Source organism: Octopus bimaculoides, chromosome 10 (genome assembly GCF_046866305.1).
Source record: "Octopus bimaculoides isolate indiv1 chromosome 10, ASM4686630v1, whole genome shotgun sequence".
Lineage (NCBI taxonomy): Eukaryota > Metazoa > Mollusca > Cephalopoda > Octopoda > Octopodidae > Octopus > Octopus bimaculoides.
Genome location: NC_142937.1, coordinates 89,948,692 through 89,961,959, shown reverse-complemented (window position 1 = coordinate 89,961,959; position 13,268 = coordinate 89,948,692). Strand labels below are relative to the sequence as shown.

The following is a 13,268-nucleotide window of genomic DNA, read 5'->3' as shown; positions in this document are numbered from 1 at the left end:
CTTGTGGTTAAAAGTAAGGAGACATCACATGTCTGTCATTGCTAACAACACCCAAAACCATGGCACTTGCTGGAAATTTTGTGTACATTACTCTTGGAACCTCAGAAGGGACTGCACATAGCCATCTGTCATTTCTTCAATTAGTTTTCTAGTCCTAATCAAAGTTTTTCTCATCTGAGAAAAACCAAATCACACCATCTTCTGACGAATTTTTAAGTTTGTTCAAAAGTCTTTTGGATCTAATTAAACAGTTTTCTTTTGTTCTTTCTGACATGAATTGACCTCTCCTCATCATTTAAGACTTGTAGCTGATGTCTTCATGCACAACATTTCTGATTGTTTTTTCTGGTACACAAAATGTTTTTTGCAATTGACTTCATTGATTTTCCTGGATTGTCTTCAATGTTTTGCTTAACTTCCTGAATAAATTCAGGTGTCCTGATAGACTCAGAGCATTTGGAATGTTTTATACATTTTGATACAGGTAATATGCTTCCATCTTCTTTCTCTAACTCACACTGAGTCTTGTGGACAAAAGATGTTGCAACTTTCAGAAAATGAGAAATTTCTAAATCACCATGCTTGACCTTCAGAGCCACAATCACAGCATGCGTTTTCAGTTCATTAGTAAACATAGGGCCTGTCATTGTTCTTTTCTGAAATAGAAGTTCAATAAAAATTAGTCAAATAAAATAATGACTAAAAATGCATGTGTCCTTAAATACCATCCACACTCTGTATATATGTATACATATAATCAATATCATCATTGTTTAACATCTGTTGTCCATGCTAGCATGGGCTGGACGGTTTGATCAGAGCTTGTAAGCTGAGGGTTGCACCAGACTCTAGTTTGATTTGGCATGGTTTCTACGAATGGATGTCCTTCCTAATGCCAACCACTCCGAGAGTGTAATGGGTGCTTTTACATGCCACTGGTGTGGGTGTCAGTTTCCATGACGCCAATATCTGCCATGATATTTGGCTTGACGGATCTTCTTAAGTATGTAATTTGTCATTGCCTCTGTGAAGCCCAGCATATGGAAGGTGCTTTTTACATGTCACTGGCATGGGTGCTAGTTACATGACACCAAACTCAGCCACATTACCTCTGTGAGGCCCAACACTCAAATGGTGTTTTTTATGTGCCACCAGCATGGGCAGTCACCAGCAAGTGGTATATGTATATGCAGAATATGAAGATTTTAGGTCACTAGTAACCTAAACTAATTGGTATGCAGTCTGAGTGCTCCAGTTGATAAGCTATGAAGATCCAAGTTCACACAGGGGCTGGGGTTGTGGTATCCACTGTACAGTTTATTTCAATTATAGACACACAAGTATGTATATGTAAATACATGTAAACACATAAACAAGCAAGCACACAAAACAAAGAAATAAAAAACACTCTACTACCTGGGTTAATGATGTAAGTATCCCATGCCCATGCATTGGGCAGAAGGTCCTGAGTCAAGTGAGTTGCATTACTTTGATCACAGAGCATATCTTTTTTATTATACTCATAAGAGTTACATCCTGGATTTTGATGACAAGCATGATTACACTCCTTTAAGCTCACATTTTCCAGCCGCTCAAATGTATCATGCCCTGGTATGGAAGTGCTTTTAAGTATCAAAAGATCATCTTTTGCTAGAAAAAAAAAGAAGAAAGAAAACAAGAAATATATTTTATACTCCCACACACAAATCAGAAATTATATAGCAACCAATGCATAAATTGTTTTAAACGTAGAATTTATTTATAACAAATATGAAGTCAGCTAAAAAGTTTATAGGTTGACCAAAATACTCTCAGAGAATGTAACCAAACGAGGTTTATTTTTCAACATAGTCCCCCATGTGGCCCATAAACTTCTTACAATGGTATTGCAAAGCTTTGAATCCCATTGGTGAAGAAGCTTTCATCCTACTAGTAAAAACAGCCATCAAAGGCAGATATGATGCCATACTGGTTCCCAGCCAAGTGTTTTTTCCTGTTGGGGTATAGTTGATGGTCAGATGGGGCCAAATCAAGAGAATAGCAAGAGTGATCAAAGTCACAGCCAGACACAGCATCCATTGAAACCAAGGACATGTGTGCTGGAATGTTCTGAAAAAATAATAGCCAAAGTAAGAAGAGGTTGGAGAAAGTTCAGAGACCTATTATCTCTCTTGATTTACAAAAGGTTTCTTTCTTAGAGTAAAAAGCAGATTGTATGAGGATTGGATATGAATTGCATTGCTAGAAGGTTGCAAGACCTGCTCAACATGGTGAAGCTAATGTTCTGGAAGCATAATGTACGTGCTCGTAACTGGGTCCTTCACCAAACTTGTTACTGTTAAGCGTTCCACACCCCTTATTTCTTTTCATTGCCCTCCTCACATCTGCATTATTTTGCTGTTATAGTTAAATGAGAGTAGAACCACTTATTTCATCATTATTTTTTGTGCTATCAATTATCTCTCTCACTCCCTATTACCTCATCCTTTTGCATCCATCCTTCATTCTTAACATTGTCTTTTCCCACACATATTTTCCTTTCTGTCTTTCCCTCTCACCTGAACCATTTTCTGTTAACTCACCCCTATCTACTTCTGATTATCTATCACTCAAGATCTCTCACTCTCCCCACACACACCTTAAGACCTACGCATAATCTCCCTTTCTCTTTTCTTCCCCATTTCCATTATTTTATAATTAACATTCTGATGTTCTTCACCCTTTCTTTACTACTAGTCATCACCGCCTCTCCCCTTCCCGCAAAATCATATTTATCATCAATCATCGCTCCACCGTTGATCACTATTCACCATAATCACCCACAAATCATGAAGTACAAATAGAATTACAAATTACAGAAAAAAGAGGCAAAGAGAATCCAACAATAAAATACAAAAAGATAATTACGTTCTATTCGTTGGTAATAATCACTGGTATTAGTTGATTGCATTTTCTTGGAGGTTGTTGCAGTTTGCCTTGATAAGTAACAATCTCCGTTTTCTTTACTTATTTCAAATGACAAACAAGTTTTGTCAGACAAACACTCTTTAGCACAAGCATCTGCTGTAACATTTTTCTTGTGCAACAATGGTTTCCCAGATACATCCAGAACTGCATCTTTCACTTTCACAAAATGGATCTGAGCAGCTGGAATTAAAGTAAGATTGAGACAATTGGAAACAAAGCAAAAGAACAACACGAGCCAACAACACCATGAAGATTGACAAAGTATCAATCTTTCTTCTTCTAACAAAGATATTTAAGAAAAAAAATTAAACAAAATTGTTGAAACAGAGTCATCAAGAGAGAACCTGTTTACATTAATTTACCTTTACAAGCAGACACTACAGGAGACCATTTATGATCCTCTTTACATACTGATTTTAATTTTTCTCCTTCTGGACAAGTATAGGTCACTTCAGATTTAAAAGTGGTGGTATTGTAGGACTTCTTGGCACCAATAACGTCTTTTGGAGGTCCACAGTTAACTTTTTGGTAAACTGAAAGATAAGAGAAATTGATATCAGTGGTGCATGTGTACCAGGAGTGGCTGAGAACAAGATCAGGACGAATTTAGAATAAAAAATATTGACTAAAACAAACTGAAGACATCTGAACACCTGATGAGGTTCATGACTGATGAGGTTCATGACTGATGAGGTTCATGACTGATGAGGTTCATGACTGATGAGGTTCATGACTGATGAGGATCGATGACTGTCACCTGTGCCAGTGGAGCGCTAACAGTACCATCCGAGTGGGATCACTGCCAGAGCAGTGGTCTCACTTCCGTGCCAGTGGCACGTAAAAAGAACCATTTGAGTGCCATCGTTTCCAGCTTTACCTTACTGGCACTTGTACTGGCGGCATGTGAACAAAACATTGGACTGACTCCTGTGCAGGTGGCACGTAAAAAACACCATTTGAGTGTGGCCATTGCCAGTACTGCTGGACTGGCCCTCATGCCGGTGGCACGTAAAAAGCACCCACTACACTCTCGGAGTGGTTGGCGTTAGGAAGAGCATCCAGCTGTAGAAACTCTGCCAGATCAGATTGGAGTCTGGTGTAGCCATCTAGTTTGCCAGTCCCCAGTCAAATCATCCAACCCATGCTAACATGATAATGATGATAATGATGATATATATATATATATATATATATATATATATATATATATATACACATACACACTACACACATATCTGTAAATACACAGGTATACAATAAATAAAATGGAAGCACTCTACTAACCTGGGTTAATCAAATATATATCCCAATTTCCATCATTGGGTTTAAGTACATCATTCAACTGAGTCACCTTACTCAGATCACACAACTTAGCTTCAGCATTGTACTGGTATGAATTACATTCTATATATTGTTGACAAGAATTTTCACACTCCTTTAAGGTCTTATCCTTAAGCTGTCCTAAAGTAGCTTTGCTCGGCACGCTAACTTTTTTAAACATAACAGGTTTGTTAGCTGGAAAAAGAGAGAACAAGGAATACATTTTATACTCCTCCAACCACCCAACACACACATTCATATATTAGATATTGTAAAAAGTATCTGTACAAAATTATGTAAATGGATGATTTATAATTAAGAAATAATTGATTCACAAAATGTCACCTTAACCAGATTCCATGTGAGCTGTAGAACATCTTGAAACTTATTTCAAAACATATCTCAATACTTACAGTGTTTTACACTGGAAAATAATTTTGTGGATGGATACTGTTTTTATTTTTATGTATCCTCCACTTATAAAATAATGCAACACAAGGCTTTCCCATATTTTACTCAAAGTTTTGATTGCTGGTACTTGTGCATAATCATCTATTTTAGATATATCTATAAACTAGCATTTGTGGGCAGTTGCAGCAGCAGTAGTAGTATTAGTAGTAACAACAGCAACATGTCAGAGAAGTTGGTGTTGACATGAGAGCAGAGCAAGCCCCAAAAAACTGTTCTGCTGGGAGCAGCTATGATTTTGCGATTGATTCTTGGAAGCTGTTAGAATAACTTGTGCCATGCTTCAATGGAAGTAAATAGTGTTAACTTTGTTTGGCCAAGAAGACAATGACTGAAAAAAAATTTACACGATCAGGGTGCCTTCTTGAATTCAAAGAGTGAAATTTTTGGTCAGTACCCTCATGACAGAAAACTTATTTTGGAAAGGTGGTCTTCCCCATTTGGAGACTAGTCAACAAAAAAATGTACACAAGCTGACCTATTTCAGACACAGCAGTAATCATTCAAGGAGAAGTAGCTCTCTCCCTATCAGAATGCTCTTTTCTTACATAAAATACAATTGAAATCATGCATAAAAGTGTTCAAGAGGAACAAGTTCACTATTTCCATTTCCTAATATTGCTCTTTGTTTTTCAGGAATATGTCTCTGTCTTTCTGTAAAGACAGAGACATGTCAATGTCTTTACAGAAATGGTTGTCTGTACATTATGAATTACAAATGGAATCACAAATTTCAGAAGTAAGAGGAAAAGAGAATTGCAATAATAAAATGCACAGAATAATTACCTTTTACTCGTTGGTAGTAATCTCTGCTTTTGACTGTTTTCATTTTCTTGGTGGAAGCTGCTGATTGCCTTGATAAGAAACATTTTCCATCATCTTTGTTTATTTCAAATGATAAACATTTTTCATCAGTCAAACACGCTTCTGCACAAGCATCTGCTGTTACATTTTTCTCCTTTAACAATGTTTTCCCAGATACATCCAGAGCTGCATCTTTTACTTTCACAAAATTGATCTGAGAAACTGGAATTAAAGGAAACTTTACAGGAGTGTAAATAACAACAACAATAGTAACAATTTCTTATACAATAATCCTTTGACTATCACAGGTGTTACGCTCCAAAACCACCCACAATAGGTGAACATCCATAAAGTAGAAACAATACTGTACTGTATATTTTTTTAATCATTTTTATAATTTGTATATATATCTATTCTATTATAAATGCAAAACAACACCACTGAAGAATCGACGTAAGCTTAAATAATAATAAACTGCAATAGGCAAACTGTGATATGGTGAGGGATTTCTGTATAGAAAAGCAACAAAAATATGAGGTAGGAGTTAAATGATTAAATTGGCCAGTAAACTTGACTGGTATTGTATTTCAGTGGCCTTAGAAGGGCAAAGTTAACATCAGCAGGATTAGAAGTTAGACATTAAAGAGCCAGAACAAATACCACAGCACATTTTGTCTGATGCTCTAATGATTCTAGCAATCCATCCCCCTAAAATACAAAAATAATTATTATCATTGCTGAAGTTACTAATTTTAATGATAAACACAATACCACGGATTCTGCAGTGAGAATACATGAAAATATATCAACCTCAGTACTTGTTTTATCAATCTCAGAAGTATGAAAGGTGAAGTACATCCAGGTGGGATTTGAACCCAGAATGTAAAAGGATGTAACTAAATGTAATTAGTAATGGCAAGGTCTATAACCCATTACTTTACTCTTTTACAATGTTTTTCCTGGGAAAACAAAAGTAATTCTTTTCTATCATCATCTAGCGAATAAATATAAACATGTAGTAAATGTGGACATTCACAACTTGATGTAGCAGCTAAGAAATTTTGATTAATTAACATTATACTTTTAACGAAAGAAAAAGAGTGATTATCTTTATGAAGTCGTCACTTTTGAATTTCATGACCAGAATAAGATATTAACTATAGCAAATGAGATTGTTAAGTGAATGAGTTTGAAATGTCAGACAATGATGACTTCCTCCTTGGTCAATCCCTCATCTGCATTTGTAAATTTCACTTGTAGAGAGGGCAGGGATGGAGAGGAACATACTGTTCTCAAGGTAAATTACTGAAAGCAAAGTAAGGACAGTAAAAATGGCTTGAGTGGATGGGGATTACAGATGAACTATTTACATTACCTTTACAGGCTTCTGCCACTGGAGTCCATTCATTGTTTTTTTCACATACTGACTTTAGTTGTTCTCCCTCTGGACAAGTATAGGTCACTTCAGATTTATAGGTGGTGGTTTTGTAGGACTTTGATGCACCAGTAACTTCCTTTGGAGCGCCACAGTTAATTTTTGCATAAACTGAAATTAAGAATAGAAATTGATACCAATGTTGCATGAATATTATGTGTGTGCTCTGCTCAATATATAGGAAAGGTGTTGGTAGGAATTCCATATGGTGTATCCAGTGCAACATATGGACACATCAGAGGTGCACTGGAATCACAGGAAGGTTAACAAAGAAAGAAGTCTTTGTATGTGATAGATGTGTAGGAACAATAAACACACAGGAACTGGATTTTCTGAAATGCCCAGGAGGTTCCCTAGAGGTTGTAAATAGTGTCTGTTACCTTGGTGACCTAACTAGCAGAGGAAGAGGATGTTAAAAATGGATAATTGTTAGAATAACAAGATGGAGAAAGTTCAGAATGCTGTAACCTCTGGTGGCACTAAAAGGTCTCTCACTATGAGTGAAAGGCAAATTGTGTGTTACTTGTGTATCATCACCAAGAATACATGGCAGTGGGACAAAGGCCATGAATACAGAGGATGTGCAAAGACTAGAGAGGAAATGGAGCTGTTAAAAATTTGCTTCAGAACAAAGGATGAAGTCTGGTAAATGGAAACTATGGATGTCTGCTGGAGGGAACAGACTACCACATTTCCACTTTTTTGTTGGGAGACTTAACCTATCACCCAATTTAATACTTTGCCCTTGGATAGAATTAATGATGACCACCCTGATGCAAACATCTGGGGAAGTATCTGGTCTGAGAACAACTTCCTTTGTCTCTCCCATTAGCCACAAACACTGTGTAAATTGTCAGAGAGTCAGCTAGACTTCCTCTGGCAAAGACATTTTGCACAAAAATAAAGTAAGATTACCCTGACAGTGACAAAAAAATGGAAGTTATTTACATTACCTTTACATGTAGAATTTACTGGAGACCATTTACTATCCTTTTTACAGACTGATTTTAATTCATCTCCTTCTGGACAAGTGTAGGTCACTTCAGCTTCATAAGTGGTGGTATTGTAGGACTTGTTAGCACCAACAATGTCTTTTGGTGGTTCACAGTTAATTTTGGAGTAAACTGAAATTGAAAGGAGAAACTGGTGTCAATGGTGAGAGCATGTTTGGAAGAGGGTGAGAATAAGGAGATAATGACAATCTTACAATGAAAGGTATCGAGTGAAATAATCAGAAGACATCTGAACGCAAATATATACATAGATGCAAGTACACATATAAAAATGTATGTATGTACATGTATGTATGTATGTATGTAGGTAGGTATGTATGTATGTATGCATTTTCTTCTCTTTCTCTTTTTAATTTGAGGTTAAATTTTGACCAGCCACCTACATGGTAGCAAGGTTATGAAGGAAAGCATCTTCTACTAAACATTATCCTTTAAATCTTAAGGTCTTGCAGATTTTTATTGTCACAGATATCATGATTATTTGTAGCATATGAATGTTGTTTTGCAAACAACTTGCACATGCAAGTGCTACCAGTCAAAAGCTGCACATACCGGAAGCCAGCAAGAGTAAGGGGTCATCAGGAGAGAATGCATACTGTTTTGGTGCCTACCTCCCGACAGCATCATTGCGCACCATCCCGCCTCACTGATACAAGGCTCTGCTTGCTAGATCAACTGGTTATCAAATAAAGCTCAATATTCTTCTAGACAATGAGTTAGGCCAAACAATAGTAGTAGTCGCATCACACTGTAACCAACAAATCCTCTACATCTGACTTCGATTGAAAAATGTTCCACTTTCCAGCCTGCATCCTTACAGTCCTCAAGGAGGTTTACATAGTGGTCAATCTTTTGAACCTGAGCAATGTCCATGTTATCTTCATGAGGAACCGTTAACTTGACTAGATTCACCACTTTCTTTCTTTCACACTACATTAAAATGTCCATTTTTTCGTAACTGGGATGGGAAAGAGTCCCTGGCACTCTGGTATACCTGCAGCTACCTCCCAATAGCTGTTCCATTTTATGATAAAATTATTTTAGCATTTTCTACCTTGTCTTATTTTCTTTATACATATCAACTCGTGTGTAACTTTTTTTACTTCTACACACACACACACACACACACACACACACACATATATATATGATAGGTGCATGGCTAACATTTTCACATTATGTAAGGGTAGATGAGTGTAGCTAGGAAGAAAATAAAGATAGTAGTGAATGGTCGCCAGGTTAAACCTCACAATTTACAAGAAGATGAGTATAAGAGAGGATATGTACAGAGGATCAGTGAGGAGTAAGAAGGGGGAAAGTAATTTTATAAGTGAGTGAGGGGAGAGCAAATGATGGAAACAGATGAGGCTAGAAGTGAATGTAGTAAGTGATGAACAAAGGTGAATATGCAGTTGGTGGTAAATGTCCATATGAAGAGGGTATAAGATGAGAAAGATAGATGTGGTTTAAGAAGATGTCAGAAGGTAGATGGGAGAAGGGCAAAGTGTAGGAGTAGTGGAGAAAGAGATGCTGAGGTACTTATGGTTGGCTGATAGCAGATATGTGAAGTATTATGATGGAGTTTGGCAGAGAAGAGGGAGAGAGAAGTGAGGTGACAGACAGGAAGTGACCAATGAAAATAGTGTGGAAAGGGAAGATAACAAGAATGAAGGATGGAAGTGGTACCAGTAGGGGATGGGGGAAGGGAAGGAGGAACCTGGTAGCACAAAGAATGGATGGGGGAAATGATATATGCGAACTCTGCTCTCAAGTCATTACAGGTGCCAATTAGTGCTACAAATAGAGAAGTGATGGAGGGATGGGTGTTAAGGTGGGGTTAGTGTAATGAGATTTGGGGAATGCTTGATGAAGCAGCATTAGTTTAGGGGCAGGGCCTGGCATGCACAAGAATAAATGAAATGCTTTTAGAACATCATTTTTGCTGCAATGAATGGTTCTTCTCAAGTACTCTGCTGTCACTCACACACAAAAAGCACAATATATTTTATGCACAGCACCCATAAGTCTGAAGTACTGTAATATGATTTATCATTGCTAATGCTTTCCAATATATATATGTGACACACTCATATGCATATATATAGAGAGATATACAAACATGCATATAAAAATAAAATGGAAATATTCTGCTGACCTGGATCAATGATGTAAACATCCCTATTTCCATCACTGGGTTTAAGTTTATCAGTCAAATGAGTCACATTACTCAAATCACAGACCTTTTCTTTCTTATTGTACTCATATGAATTACATTCTGAATGTTGAAGGCAAGCTTCATTACACTTCTCTAAGTTCACATTCTTAAGTTGTCTTAAAACATCCTGCTCAGGTATGCTAACTTTATGAAGCTTAATTTTTGTATCATCAGCTGGAAGGAAAAAGAAGAGAAAACAATAAGTACATTTTATACCCACACTCAAAACAGATGCACACATACACACACACTCTACACATTATAATGCATGCATCACGTAATTTTGAAATGGTATAACTGTTATATGAGGTGATATCAAAAACTCCCAACACTTGAAAGACTATTGAAAGTTAGTAGATACCTAAGGTTACAGGTATATAAGATAAAGGTCACAGTTTTAACACTGATCAACAGCAAATCATGGAAGGTGCTCATCTTGCTTGTGGAAAATGACTTCCAGGCTGGATTCCAAAGGTGGCAGGAAAACTGGAACTGGTGTACTGCTGCGTAAGGTGACCATTTCAAAGCAGATGATATTAAAACTTAGGAAAATAAGTTATTTTTTATTAAACACCAGTAGTCTTGGAACTTTTTGAGAATGTCCTAAAAATATTCACAGTTCCTAAAATTGCTTATACAAGGAATGTGTCTATGCCTGTCTTTATAGGTAAATTTGTCAATGTCTTAACAGAAATGGTTGTTTATATATTATGAAGTACAAATGGAATCACAAATTTCAGAAATAATAGAAAAGAGAATTCCAGTGATAAAATGCAAACAATAATTACATTTTATCCGTTGGTAGTAATCTTTGCTTTTGTCAGCTTTTATTTTCTTGGTGTGATCTGCAGTTTTCTCTGATAAGAAGCATTTTCCACTTCCTTTGGTTATTTCAAATGATAAACAATTTTCATTGGACAAACATTTTTCAGCACATTCATCTGTTGTTACATTTTTCTTCTTCCACAGTTTTTTCTCAGGTACATCAAGAAATGCATCATTTACTTTCACAAATTCGCTCTTAACATCTAGATTTAAAATAAAATTTCAATCAATGAAATACAAGAATAATAATATTATTTGCTATTATAGCAAGAAGCCTAAATCTTTGTGGTAGGAGAGGGTTGATTAAATTGTCCACCTACACTTGATTGGCATTGTATTTAACATCAGCAGAATTTGAAATCAGGCATTAAAGAGCCAGAACAAATACCACAGCACATTTTCTCTGATGCTCTAATGATTCCATCAATCTATCATCTTTAATGACAAGAATTATTATAATTATTATTGATGTCACTGATATTAATGAATGGTTATGAACTTAAACGCAAGGCCACTCTGTCTGTGGTGAGAATACATATGACTAGATTGATCTCACTACTTGATTAGTGTTCATCAGGTGGGATTTGAACCCAGAATGTAAAAGAATGTAACTAAATATGGCCAGTCATGAGAAAGATTATAGCCAATGACTTTATTCTTTTGCAATGTTTGACCTGAGACAACAAAAATAATTTTTCTCTCATCTCATCTAGTGAATAAATATAAATAGAGATGTCTGGTGCCTTGCTGCTTCAAAAATTAGCTACTTTACTATTTGTTTTCTATGCAGGAAGTGACCATGGGTATTTATCCCCTAGTTGTTCTTTTAGTGTAAATATGTGCTGAGTGGTGTGCGCCAATGATCTGCGTTTGATTCTCAGTCTAAATTAGTCCACTTTACATAGTCAGTTACTGCCCATGAGAAAGACATGATGGGGGTTCTTCAATTAGCCCTAGACCGACATCCATCTACATTCAAGAATTTTGCCTCAACATCTTCAACATCATTATCAATGTATAGTAATGAGAGAATTGGAAGAAAAGCTTTAAATTGTGTATTTCGGGTCTTTTGGATATCAGTTCAAATGAAGCCAGAGTTCACTTTGCCTTTCATACTTGTTGGAGGTCAATGACATAATGTATATATCAAATTATAAGGCTGATGGTATTGACTAAACAACTCTCATCAAAACTTACCTTTGTGTATAAATCAGGAAACATTATTATTAATAATGTAATTAAAGGGTATGAAGTGGAAAATAACAAGAAGTCTGTTTTAAAGGGCTGCTGAGTTTTACAAAATAAGGACTCATGGAAGTATATTGTAAAAAGTTTGGGATGGCTGCAAAAGTTAGAAATTAAGAGAAAAACTATCAAGATTTGCCAAGGAATAGCTACAGAGGTAAGAAGTTTACCTAACAACAATGTAGTTTTGTCTGTGGTTAAGGATTTGCTTCACAACTCAGCTTTGTGCATGAAATCTGGTTGCTGGAAATCTGAAATCTGGTTGTGCAAGCTTGTTTGTGACAAGTTTCTACACTTTCAGCTTTTGTTTGGCAGACTTAACCCATCTACCAATTTAATATCATTATCTACCCCTTGGGTAGAATTAATGGAGTTCACTCTGTTGCATAATTTGTGGAAATGTCTTCCACATACCAACCACAGACACTTAGAAAATTAATATGGAGTCAACCAGTCTTCCTCTGACAAAGATATTTATTACAAAAGTAAACAAAATTACTTAGACAGAGACAACAAAGAGAAGCTATTTATGTTACCTTTACAAATAGATGTTATTGAAGTCCACTTATTGTCCTTTGTACACACTGACTTTAGTTTTTCTCCATTTTGGCATCTATAGGTCACCTCAGATCTATAAATGGTGGAATTGAAGAAAGTCGATCCACGAGCAATATCTTTTGGAGGTCCACAGTTAATATTTGAGTAAACTGGAAATGGTAAAAGAAACTGATATGAATGGTATGTGAATCTTAGGAGGAGAACGAGAATGAGGAAATGGTAATATTACAAGAAAAAGTATTGAGTGAATCAAATAGAAAAAAATTACATTCAGATATAAATACATGCACACAAATATACATGTATGTATATACGTATATAGTGTAATGCTGTCATCATTACAATATATAAAAACAAAGGGGAAAAGTCAGAAAGAGAAGGAACAAAGAGAGAAAAAGAAAAAATTGCTGTCATTGAA

The 13,268-nt window shown here is 36.0% G+C and overlaps 1 protein-coding gene across 1 annotated transcript in view; it reads right to left on the bottom strand.

Moving 5' to 3' along the window:
- The window catches only part of LOC106869402 (uncharacterized), a 109,943-nt gene that overhangs the window by 92,118 nt on the left and 4,557 nt on the right, over window positions 1-13,268 (bottom strand). Inside the window, exons 5-14 of the mRNA XM_089358261.1 lie at window positions 12,829-12,999; window positions 11,011-11,250; window positions 10,163-10,396; window positions 7,948-8,118; window positions 6,935-7,105; window positions 5,542-5,781; window positions 4,252-4,482; window positions 3,330-3,500; window positions 2,908-3,147; window positions 1,417-1,650 (exon numbers count right to left, since the gene is read on the bottom strand). Coding sequence (XP_089214387.1) covers window positions 1,417-1,650; window positions 2,908-3,147; window positions 3,330-3,500; window positions 4,252-4,482; window positions 5,542-5,781; window positions 6,935-7,105; window positions 7,948-8,118; window positions 10,163-10,396; window positions 11,011-11,250; window positions 12,829-12,999 — 2,103 coding nt within the window. The remainder of the gene's footprint in view (window positions 1-1,416; window positions 1,651-2,907; window positions 3,148-3,329; window positions 3,501-4,251; window positions 4,483-5,541; window positions 5,782-6,934; window positions 7,106-7,947; window positions 8,119-10,162; window positions 10,397-11,010; window positions 11,251-12,828; window positions 13,000-13,268) is intronic.